Here is a 13,073-nt window from a genome sequence, read left to right on the forward strand (position 1 = left end):
ACTAATTCTTTAAGGTGAATTAAAATACTACTCTTAAAGTAAGGACTCTAAAGAATTCAAAAGTCAATAAATGAACTTAATTAAGTACTATACTATATACTTCATTTTGAAGCAAACTCACTGTAAAATATCTAACACTTGAATTAGACATAAAATGCTTAAAAGTTTTTAGTTTTAGAAACTAATATTTGTATCTTTACTTTTTGGACAACACACAACTTTTAATACATAATATGACATAAAAACATCTTTTATGATTAAACTACTTTATAATTACAATTATAGAGCAAGAGCTTTACTAAGAGGCAGAAAGAAAAAGTAGAGACAGAGAACACTAGTATTTAGGGAACTAATTTTATTTTTCTGAAAACATTAGGAACTATCAAAAAAAAAAGCTGAATATCTGGCCATATCAAAAGCAAAATACAAGTAAAAACAACATTCAGAAATCGTATTTAATCATAGAGAAATATGTTTTAAAATATCAAATTTAACACTTTCCTCCATAAAGCAAAACAAGTTTACTAAACCACAACACTGGAGTTTAACTAATTTTTTTAAATAAAAATTAAAAGAGAAAAAGCACTCCATTCCCACCCTGGAATCCCATCATATATAAAATAATATGCTCAAATGTTAGTGGAAATAAACAATTGGTAAACTTGAAAATAAATCTCTCAATGAACGAACTCAGATTCCAACAGAACACGGTACTACCTCGTATTTGCAGAAGAGCTTTTGTCACACTTAGGCCTTACCAAATACAAATGTAGAAGGGGATTACAACAAACTACTACATCAAAGTCTTTATGTAGAGTAGCAGCTTTCACAAAATAAAACGAACCTAGTTCCATACAATTGTATGCCTACAGCCAATTTTATTCCCCAAGTCTTGTACTATCAAAATAAAAGTATCTTTGTCTTGGAAAGTCTGAAGGCACCAAAATCCTATTATTCACATTCCCCCAATGATACTTAGAATGCTTTTATCATCCTTTCAAGATAACTTCAACTTATTAAGAGTTAACATTCTAAAGATATATAAGGAAGCGCCAGCCTCATCTGCATTAGCAAGGTCCTTTCTATTCACATAGCAGGGGTTGGCCTGTTCATTCACCTGACTCTTTGCAATCCCATGGACCATAGCCCACCAGGCTCCCCAGTCCATGGAATTCTCCAGGCAAGAATACTAGCATGATTCGCCATTTTCTTCTCCAGGGGATATTCCTGACCCAGGGATTGAACCTGGCGTCTACTGTGCCTCCTGCATTGGCAGGTGGATTCTTTGCCACTGAGCCACCTGGGAAGCTATTCTCTTTGCCCCATCCCAAATTCTTCTGGTTTGAAGAATTAACCAGAATCATTAGAAGGATAAAAATTATTTCCATGTTCACTAGCCAATAAACAACTACAGCCATTGGTGTAAGACTTAACATTTATACTGCCAAACTTGTTAAAAAATAAATCCAACTCCAAAAGCTAATTTCACAACCCCTCAGTATTCTCAATTATTTTATTTTGCAATCCTCTTTGTTATCTCTCTTCTTTTTTCAGTTTTACCCTGGAGGAACCCCTGAAAAAACTTTCAAAGTATTGCGTGTGTCAGCACCAAGGTGAAGGATACTCATGTTTCACAGAAATTCACAACCATGAGAATAGGACTCTCAGTTCTTCTTATTCTCTCAATGACAAAATCTCAAGCTGAGATTTTGAGAAAGGGTTCCTCACCCAGTCACATAGTGTTGGGAAAAGGAGGGGAAATGCTATTTAATTTGGTTTTGCAATTCTTCAAGGAGAGTTTAAATAAGGCTTGAGACGTTGCTTTCTTCTTTTTCAAATCCAAGTGTCTGTGGAAACCAAGAGTGCCTTATTCAACATAATTATTCCAAAGAGTCAGTTTCTTTTAATCCAAGACTCCTGTCACTTTAAAGAAAAAAATATTTTTCTCCAGGCCCTCATAAAAACAGCTCATTTGTTCTTGCAATGAAAAAATGTCTAATGAGACCATTCTTCATCTTCAATGCATTTAGCAAAATCTGGCCTAGTGTTTTCTTGTACTTAGAACTTACTGGTAATTCACCTTTCAGCTCAAATATCCTGTGGCTAACTCTTCCTCAGATAAGCATTGGATTTCTGTATGTAAGAGATTTACATGCTCTTCATTCAGGTTTTAGTTGGTTCTTTTGTTTTAAACACATAAATGTATCTTTAATTAACCACTTTTGTAGCATTATTTAGAACTTTCTTCACCTCCAAGCTTTTTCTTCACACTGTGAAGAAAGCAATGTGCTGTAATTACCAAAGTCATAGGATATTCTTTTAATAAAGTGATGCAGAATTTGTCACGGAGCCAGCCACTGATGGGGCACTAGGAGTACAGATGACAGATCACTGGGTTTTCAGATATGAAGACCTACTAAATTTTATTGACCACTGTTTGGAGAGGCTCCTAGTAACTTAAAGTTTTCTTGAATTTCCTGATCATTTACAAATCCTACAAATGCTACAGCATGACAAATATTCATGAAATCTGTTGATTCATCAGCTCACACAGAGAAGCTGCTGCTTTTATACAAAACCTCTTTAGCATCACGTAAGTCAATTTATTATACTGACAGTAAAGCCTTCAATTTCTTGTACTCCTTGATCTAGCTAAATATTGGTATTATTAGATTCTTATCAATTATTTGAATTTTTCTTTTCTGGAAAAAATTCTACCACTAAATAATTTGCTTTCTAAACCTTTTCATTGAATGTGGTTTTTTTGAACAAAAGGTTTACTGTTCTGGTATTCCAAAGCCATTAAAATAATCTTTATTTGTCAAGGGGCTATGCTTTATAGTTACAACTGCTAAAACAAATGTTCAGTTTGTAAGTTGCATTTCACAAAGGATATACAATGGAACAGCTTGGATTATATATCCCTTTACATTGTAAAGTAGCTTACAGTATAAAGCATTTGAGTCCCTTTTGCACTAGTAGACTTCAGTGACTCAGAAGACACATTCTTTATAACCAACCTTATCAGAAATGTCTGTAATTCTATGCCTAGAATGGAACATTTTTCTTTCAAAACTTGCCTTCAAAAATTGCACCACTGCACCATCAGATCTGTTTGTAACAAATGTTATTAAAACATAAAAATGAGCATAACTTCCACTGTAGGGGCTATGGGTAGGATCCCTGGTCTGGGAACTAAGATCCCACATGCCCTATGGTACTGTCAAAAAAAAGAGGGGTGGGGAGTGGATAAAAACAAAACAAGAAAAATCCCCAAAAGTAAAAAAATTCACAAAACAATTCACTTCTAACCTATACAACCCATGTTTGTCCAATGTTTACAACAAAGTGGCAGGGGACAACTGAGTTGCAATACACAAAAATTCCTTTCTTAGAATGGAAATTTCCCTCTTGAGTTTTGATTTCACAGAGCCTGTTCATTCCTGTAAGTCAGCTGGTAGTGCAGAAGGGGATAGTGGGGAAGGTAATCATGAAGGAGAGGCCAACATCATTCCCCTACCACCCTCTGCTCTCTGCAATAGTGTTCACCAATTTATCCAAAGTCTGTTCTAAGCCAACCAAATGCACGTGGGCCTACTGCACACTGCCATATATGGCTGAAAGACCTCTAACAAAACTATTAACAGAGCTGCTCCACTACTGTGAGTAAATTATGGAGAACACAATATCAAAAACAGTATTTTTAGTCACAATTTTATATGGAATCCCAGCAACATCTCACAAAACTCCAGTTGAAAAATCCCCCTCCAAAAAAAAAAAAAAAGAAATATCTACCTTCAATACCAAACAATTTCTTTTCCTATCAGAGATCATTTTCATTTGATTCAGATCCTTCTGTGACTTGACTTGCAAGTTCAGGTTTAGCCACCCCCTCATTCACCACATGTGTCTCAGATATTGATTCTGTTGGACCCAGCTCCTCACTGTTCTCTGGTACCACTTGTTGGTTATTTTTTCCTTCTGCTGGGTCATTTTGACTTGATTTGTCACCAGATTCCAATTTAGCTTCTTTCCCATTTCCTGTTTGTGCTGCTTGCTTTGGGTTAAGCTGTGACAAGTCCTTAGCACTCTTCACCACCTCCTGGAGATTGTATTTTCTGAACAACATGTAATCTTTCACAACACTCAGGCAACAGACAGCTTTAATGATTTCTACTACCACTGTGTACTGTGGATTGCTAAGATCCACTTTATTTTCTGAATTGAGGCTGCCTACTATTCCTGTAACAAAAAGGAAAACAAGATAAAAAAAGATACCATTAAGCTCGGTGGATACAAAAACAATCTTTCACCTCCCCCTATTTAGAATTTGTTAAATTTATAACTAACCTTATCAGAAATGTAGTTGTTAAAACACTACATATACTAGTAGTGTTATACTATAGTATATATATAAATGCATGTACTAGTCCACTACTTTACATGTATTTGAATCAAGTTTTCTGAATGCTTTCAATACATAAATACAAATGAAATCCTGAGAAAGTTAATAAGAGCTCTTTTTTCCTCAAAGAAAATGCAATTCTGATTTGGAAAAGACTTTGGTATCTAACTACCAAAAATAATCTCATACCCAACATATTCGGAGAAAGCAATGGCACCCCACTCCAGTACTCTTGCCTGGAAAATCCCATGGATGGAGGAGCCTGGTAGACTGCAGTCCATGGGGTCGCTAGGAGTCAGACATGACTGTATAACTTTCAAGTAGACAACCTGAGCGACTTCACTTTCACTTTTCACTTTCATGCATTGGAGAAGGAAATGGCAAGCCACTCCAGCGTTCTTGCCTGGAGAATCCCAGGGACGGGGGAGCCTGGTGGGCTGCCGTCTCTGGGGTCGCACAGAGTCGGACACGACTAAAGCGACTTAGCAGCAGCATCAGCAACCCAACATATTGAAGTTAGGCTTGATATTATTTAATGACATTTTAAAATACTTGCTCTCACTCAAAAATATAAGCCCTAAATATTAAAAAAAAAATCTTAAAAGCAAATATTTACCATGGCACATCTTTGCAAAATCACTAAGAGAAACATACCTGCCAATTCTTTGATAACTTCTTCTCTATTCATATGACTGTTATTCCGAGATTTGTATACAATCTGAAATGTTCCTTTGTTTGGAGCTTTAAACCATGGTTCCAAAAATGTTTCTGCATATTTTTTCATATCTTCTAAGAAAGCCTTGCACGTGCCTGAGATGGGCAACATTCGTAGAATAACCCGAGTCTTCTTCTTCTTGGTTTTGTATATATCTTGGAGAATATGATGCACCAATTTCTCAGGTTCTAAAAGAAAAAAATCAGCACAAAACAAACAGGTAAGTTTCAAAGTCCTCACACATTTTAAACTCTTCAGACTCTCTAAAAAGAATTTTCATTGGCAGCGACATAAACTGACAGTAGATTAGAAAAACTTATCGTAATGAATTTTAAGCAAGTTTAACCAAACATTTCTTCCAACTAATATTTCTTTGGTGCACTCTGTATTAATACTGTATCTAATATTTTAAGTCCACTTTTATCAAAAGCAATTGTTCATGAAGACTCTGGAGTTAATTTATTCATGATGTCTGATTTATCTAATGACAACGTCATACTGTTGTTTTCCTGTAACAGCAGCAACAATCAAACGAATAAACATTAAATAGAACATGTTTTACAAAAACAAAAATCTTCAAGTCACTCAAGATTTAATCAATCCATTAGCTAAGTCTGTACAGAACTCTAGATTTCAGACCTCAGAGTCATCCCTTAGCCACAAGACCATAATGTAGTCCTTAGGAAGCATCCTGACTACATACAATTCTATTTGGGGCTGTTCAGTGTTTTCAATATTTTTAAATTAGTTAACTACATTTAAAAACATAGAAACTTCTCCAGATTTCCAACTTCTTTTGAAAAATCAGAAGATCTGGCTCTCCTGAGACTACATTCCCAAATGTCTGGAGCCATTCCAAATTGGGAGAGCTGAGTAGCATCTGCTCCTGTTAGATAGAACCATGAACTCTTGTTTTGCCTAAAGTTAAATACAAAGGAAGTGGCAAACCCAGGTTTCTACTCCTAAGCCCATGCTAGTCCACCACCCCATTTCGCCTTTCCATATGCCTAGTGCCAACACAGTGCTAACACAGAGAGGATGCAATCAAATGATTAACTGAGCCATGCCCATGAACCCATTTTGTAGGCAGTATTCTCAGAGTCAGGGTGATGTCCTGATATTATAGGATCAATAATCTTAAAGTGTATTAGTCAGACACACCTATCCCAAGTGTCCTGATGAAGACTACATTATTTGCTCCACTCTCCACTGACTGGAATCTTCTTAGCCTCATCTCAGTGGATGCCTTAATGTCACCAACTTCTTTCTTCAAGGCAGTTTCCACATCATCGTCTTCTCCCTCACTTCCAGAGGGTTGTTGATCCTTGTCTGCAAACTGCTTGCATAAAATTAATGAGGAGAAATGCCACAACAGCTCATATTAAAAGCTCTTAGTTAACTATTTATGTAAACCCCACCCCCAGGGGCAGAAGATGCAATATTAACAATAAAACTTTTTATTTAGACACCACCTCCTCCAAAATGTGGAGAAAGAAGGGAGCTTCCTCAGACTACCATACATATCATTTGAAAATGTTTTCTAAAGCATCCTGACAGTCTGGGACAGAGGGAAATGTGCTCACCAGATGAATCATTACAGGGTGGACTGTAACCCTATCAATAGATATCTCTGTGCCTGATATGACACTCTCGTTTCAAAAGATTAAACCAAATAGTTATGAAGTTAAAAATCCTTTACAATTGTACTACTGAAATAGTTAAAGAACTTGCTCAAGGTATCCACATAGACAGGACATACACTTGTTGCCCAGTTCTCTGCTCCACTAGTGGTGAATATGGTTACCAATCAGGCACTAATCTTACACATTTATGGAGCATTTTTTGTTTACAGGGATGTTATTTTATGTACATATGCAATTTTTTTAGCCAACTTTCCAAAGTCCTATAACATTCTTTTTATGTAGCTCAGCAGAATTAAATAACATGTTCATCCTTTGAGCTAGTAAATGACAGTACCTTACCTGAATTGAAATAACCTTTGTACTATCCTCCTTCATTTAATTCCCTGGGGTGTGCATGTGTGCGTATTGGTCACAATCCTAAACCAGTAATATAATTATTTCCAAAATTGAACAACTAGATTTCATACGGTATTGTTATAAAATATTTTTACTGCTTGAAATGCATTTTTATATACATTTGAGAAGAAACTGGCACTAGTACCCAAACCACTATTTTAGAGATGTTACTGCTTAGGATAAACACTGTACAGCCATACGGTTCCAAATGGTGGCAAAAATCTTAAGAACGAAGGAAGTGTGAACCTGAACCAGTGTTCTGGTGAGCAATACTTCCCAAAGCTACGATGAGAAATACGTGTTTCTGAAAGAGGTTCAGAAACAACGCCTGAACCGAAGGAAGCAATCTATACCTGGAAGCCACCCTGGTTAACGATGGGGGTGGAAAACAAGGAGGTGCAAGCGTTTCAAGCACAAGACCAGGTAGGGATCGGGCGGGGGGGCGGAGGGAATATACCTAGGCGAGGACACGCCTCCTCACCGCCACTGTGGCAGCCAAATTCACGCAACTAGCTTGCCACCCTTTCCTTCTGCCTCAATGACCCGCCCTCCCTGGGACTGGTACCTTTTCTGGTCCATACATGTCGTCGCCGTATTCGTTGAGCAGGCTATAGGCCTCCTCCACGCACTTGCGCTCGTTCATGTTACAGGTGATGAGAATGCCCTGTATCCCGGGCTCGAGCTGGCGGGGCCCACCGCCATCCCAGCGCCGAGCCCGCTTGGCCTGCACATACTGAGCCTTGCCTTTACGCTTCCCGCCGCCAGGCTGAGGAGACTGCTGTATACGGGCCGCCATGGTAGGTTAGAGGTGAGGCCCGCCAGAAACGTGTTTCTCCACAGCCCTGGCCGCTGCTGTCGCGGGCTGATTACGTCACTGAGCGCAAAGACCTCCCCTAGTCCCTCCCCCGAGCCTCATTCCGTGCTACGCCGGGTCCTAATGCCGGTATTAAACGGCGGAAGGCTGTGGCGTGATGGCGTGAGGCTCGCCCCTCGTCAGGACTGACAGGCACTCGCCTTAGCCTCACCTCGGGAAGAAGCTGTTTTCCTGGTGTAGGGGCCGGCCACAGGTGGCAGCAGCTTACTGCATCCAGTATAAGCAAATTGGCAGCCCTTTCAGAAGCGGTAGTGGCAGTTTCCAGAACGTTAATGCCGATTCAAGCCTCCAAGTTTCCCCAACTGTAAGGCCAGCGCGGAGAAGAAGAGAACAAGCCGGGCAGTTAGGCAAAGAAAAGGAGATTTATTAAAGCGAAATGAAAGAGTGACTGGCTCTCGAAAAGAAACCCAGTAGAATCCTTCTTATACCCAGTAGAGGGAAACTGGGTTCCCTGAAGTGGGGTGGTTAGTTTATCTTTAGCCTGCAAGTGGAATTCGGCAGTCACGTAGTCTTGAGAGAGTCAGAGGTGTCCCACGGTAGGGTGATCAGGTAGTCTTGGGAAAGTAAGTGCCAGCGGTGAAAATAGGATGTTGCTTGAGCAATGTGATCAGTTACATGGGTCACTGTGACTTTATCTTTTGTTGGTGAGGTCAACACAATGAGGCCCCGTGCAGACCCGATCACCAAGCATCTTTGGTACCTGTTCCTCTAGCCTTCCCTACAATTCTATCAGCTTTCCAAAAGTTTCCAATAAATTCCTTTTTAGCCTAAATTTGCCAGAATATGTTTCTGTATGACTTACAACCAGGAATGATGGGTTGCATAAATGTTTCACACTGCTTTCTCTGTGGTTTTATCCATAGGTTCAGCAACTATCATGTTAATATATTTATCTTTAAAAATCGTTGAAAAGATATCCGTTTTGAGGTATGTGTTCAGGAGGAGTAAGTGCTCCCCACACTCACCCTCAGTTACTACTCAGGTACAAAGTTGTTGCCAGATTTGAGTTGCCTCAAACCCTAAAGGAGGTAATCTGCAAAAGATGCACTGAACTTAGAGTCAATAATCGTTTATTATTGATAAACAATATTTTTTAACCCCAGATTGCCAGGAGAAATATCAATAACCTCAGATATGCAGATGACACCACCCTTATGGCAGAAAGTGAAGAGGAACTCAAAAGCCTCTTGATGAAAGTGAAAGTGGAGAGTGAAAAAGTTGGCTTAAAGCTCAACATTCAGAAAACTAAGATCATGGCATCTGGTCCCATCACTTCATGGGAAAGAAATGGGGAAACAGTGTCAGGCTTTATTTTTCTGGGCTCCAAAATCACTACAGATGGTGACTGCAGCCATGAAATTAAAAGACACTTATTCCTTGGAAGGAAAGTTATAACCAACCTAGATAGCATATTGAAAAGCAGAGACATTACTTTGCCAACAAAGGTTCGTCTAGTCAAGGCTATGGTTTTTCCTGTGGTCATGTATGGATGTGAGATTTGGACTGTGAAGAAAGCTGAGTCTCAAAGAACTGATGCTTTTGAACTGTGGTGTTGGAGAAGACTCTTGAGAGTCCCTTGGACTGCAAGGAGATCCAACCAGTCCATTCTGAAGGAGATCAGCCCTGGGATTTCTTTGGAAGGAATGATGCTAAAGCTGAAACTCCAGTACTTTGGCCACCTCATGCGAAGAGTTGACTCATTGGAAAAGACTCTGATGCTGGGAGGGATGGGGGGCAAGAGGAGAAGGGGATGACAGAGGATGAGATGGCTGGATGTCATCACTGACTCGATGGACGTGAGTCTCAGTGAACTCTGGGAGTTGGTGATGGACAGGGAGGCCTGGCGTGCTGCGATTCATGGGGTCGCAAAGAGTCGGTCACGACTGAGCGACTGATCTGATCTGATCTTACCATTATTTCAAAAAATCTTATCACCATCTTACTTTTTGTTTTCACCTTTGCTTCCACCTTTACTTTTCAGAATGTCATCTGTGGGGTTTGCGTAGCATATATTTCTGGATATCCTGAGCTGCTTGTGAAAAGCAGTTACGTTACACTTGCAATGCTGTGGTGTTGTAGCAGTGGTCCCACATGGGACCTAAGGCATAAGGGGCCTTTCCCTCCCTGGCTCCAGCTTGCATGCTCCATTGAGACAGACACCAGCTATAAAAGTCCCACTCAGCAGTTGGTCAGGGCACCCCAGTGGGATGACCCCTCCCACCCAACCAAGTGAGCAACTGTCAACCAGCAACTAGCTTATAGCCCTGTTTTGCCATTTGTTGGTGCCACTGAAAGCCCCTTCCCCCTCCCTATTGTATATAAAAGGACCCTGAATCCTGACTGAGATGAGATGGTTTTTGGAGACTCTAGTCTACCATCTTCTTGGTCTCTAGCTTTCCGATTAAACTCATCACTCATTGCTCCAACAACTTGTCTCTTGATTTATTGACCTGTCATGTGGTGAACAGAATGAACTTGGGCTCAGTAACAAGTTTTGCAAGTCAGCCAGGAGCCATGCTGCTCGTGGTGAACTGGCCCCACTTGGGGAACTTTCAGGAAAGGCCCTAGCAGCTGCCAGGACATTTGTCCTCAGGATCTTCCCTTCAGAATTTCCTGAAGTGGCACGGGCTGCCCCAGCATTTGGTAGTTGGAGCAAGGAATTGACATTTGGGAGCTGATGGGCTCCATATAGTAGGGTAAGTTGCTCTGGTGTGTACCGCTGGGAACATATTCCCCTCTCAATTTGGACTTTTCCTTTAAAGGAAAAGCCAATTTGCAGGGTACCTTTTTGAAAGGGGGGATTGTTGAATTTACCTGATTTTGTGAACTGGTTCATTTGCTTTTGGTTTTGTGTCCATTCATAATGGAGTCTGTTTGTGCCTTTGGTATTAAATTTCTGTTTTGTGATTCTTGAACTTATCAATAGAGGAAATACTCCATCTGTCCCTAAGGAAAGCTGTTTGGGCTGTATCCTAAATAAATGGGCAAGATATAGCTGTGGGCCTATGACTAAGAAAGAGATGATATCCTGTTCTAATGGTGTGTAGTCCCAATATATTCTAGAATCTGGGGCTCGATGGCCCTTAAATGGCTCACTTAATTATTATATGATCTCACAATTAAAATTGTTTTGTGAAAGGGCAGGTAAAAATGATGAGATTCCATAGTAGAGGCATTTATGGTATTACATCAGGAATTGTTATTGGATGGATGTGAGTTTGAGTGAACTCTGGGAGTTAGTGATGGACAGGGAGGCCTGGCGTGCTGAGATTCATGGGGTCACAAAGAGTTGGACATGACTGAGTGACTGAACTGACTGAACTGAGTCTCCATAGCAACACAGGATTAAAAGAGCCTCCTACATGACTAAGGCTTAGTGAAGGAATGTAGAGGGAAAGAAAAAAAAAAAGTCCGCCATTTGTCCCTTCACCTCCTCTGCTCGTTTGGGGACTCTGGAGGCCTACCTGATCATTAACTCTTTTACCATAAAGACAAAGTTAGTCCCAGCTCTGGCCTAAGGACTACCAGACTTAAAGAAACCTTTCAAATTGTATGTCCATGAGAGACAAGGCAAAATCACTGTAGATGGTGACTGCAGCCATGAAATTAAAAGATGCTTGCTCCTTGGAAGAAAGGCTATGACCAATCTAGACAGCATATTAAAAAGCAGAGACATTACTTTGCTGACTAAGGTCCATATAGTCAAAGCTATGATTTTTCCAGTAGTCATGTATGGATGTGACAGTTGGACCATAAAGAAAGCTGAGCGCCAAAGAATTGATGCTTTTGAACTGTGGTGTTGGAGAAGACTCTTGAGAGTCCCTTGGACAGCAAGGAGATTAAACCAGTCAGTCCTAAAGGAAATCAGTCCTGAATATTCATTGGAAGGACTGATGTTGAAGCTGAAGCTCCAATACTTTGGCCACCTGATGCAAAGAACTGACTCTTTGGAAAAGACCCTGATGTTGGGAAAGATTGAGGCAGGAGGAAAAGGGGACAACAGAGGATGAGATAGTTGGATTGCATCACTGACTCGATGGACATGAGTTTGAGCAAGCTCTGGGAGTCACTGATGGACAGGGAGGCCTGGCGTGCTGCAGTCCACAGGGTTGCAAAGAGTTGGACACAACTGAGCAACTGAACTGAGTGGGGCCAGATGCCATGATCTTAGTTTTTTGTGTTTCTTTTTATCTTAGTTTTTTTTTTTTTTTTTAATATTTAGTCTTAACCAGCTCTTTCACTCTCCTCCTTCACCCTCATCAAGAGGCTCTTTAGTTCCTCTTTGCTTTCTGTAATTAAAGTGATATCATCTGCATATTGATGTTTCTCCCACCTATCTTGATTCCAACTTGTAATTCATCCAGCCCAGTGTTTCTCACAATGTGCTCAGCGTATAGATTAAACTAACTGGGTGACCCCAGACAGCCCTGTCATACTCCTTTCTCAATTTTGAACCGATCAGTTGTTCCATACAGGGTTCTAACTTGCTTCTTGACCCACATATGGGTTTCTCAGGAGACAGATAAGATGGTCTGGTATTCCCATCTCTCTAAGAACTTTTCAAAGTTTTTCATGATCCACACATTCAAAGATTTTAGAATAGTTGATGAAACTAAGATATTTTTCTGAAATTACCTTGCTGTCTCTATAATCCAGTGAATACTGGCAATTTGATCTCTGCTCCTCTTTCTTTTCTAAACCCAGCTTGGACATCTGGAAGTTCTTTGTTCACATGATGCTGCTAGATGTTCACAATCTAGCATGCAAGATTTTCAGCATGACCTTGCTAACATGGGAGATGAGTGCAATTGTCTGGTGGTTAGCACATTCTTTGGCACTACCCTTCTTGGGAATTGGGATGAGGATTGACCTTTTCTGGTCCTGTGGCCACTGCTGGGTCTTCCAGATCTGACATAATGAATGCAAAACCTTGATGGCATCCTCCTTTAGGTATCTGAATAGTTCTGCTGGAATTTCATCACATCCACTAGCTTTATTAACAGCAGTGCTTCTTAAGTCCCCCTTGACTTTGCACTCCAG

The 13,073-nt window shown here is 40.2% G+C and overlaps 1 protein-coding gene across 2 annotated transcripts; it reads right to left on the minus strand.

The window, feature by feature from the left end:
- Window positions 1-2,791: 2,791 nt before the first annotated feature.
- Window positions 2,792-9,223, minus strand: THUMPD1 (THUMP domain containing 1). Of its 2 annotated transcripts, none has more exons than XM_061401341.1 (4): window positions 7,725-9,223; window positions 6,282-6,459; window positions 5,060-5,308; window positions 2,792-4,242 (listed from the first exon to the last, which is right to left on the minus strand). In XM_061401341.1, exons 1-4 carry the CDS (start codon window positions 7,953-7,955, stop codon window positions 3,824-3,826), a joined length of 1,077 nt encoding a protein of 358 aa, XP_061257325.1. In that variant the 5' UTR covers window positions 7,956-9,223; the 3' UTR covers window positions 2,792-3,823. The 2 variants fall into 2 exon arrangements, with proteins under 2 accessions (XP_061257325.1, XP_061257326.1); XM_061401342.1 differs by having other exon boundaries at window positions 6,282-6,456; window positions 7,725-9,214.
- Window positions 9,224-13,073: the final 3,850 nt, after the last annotated feature.

The sequence above is a fragment of the Bos javanicus genome, chromosome 25 (genome assembly GCF_032452875.1).
Source record: "Bos javanicus breed banteng chromosome 25, ARS-OSU_banteng_1.0, whole genome shotgun sequence".
Lineage (NCBI taxonomy): Eukaryota > Metazoa > Chordata > Mammalia > Artiodactyla > Bovidae > Bos > Bos javanicus.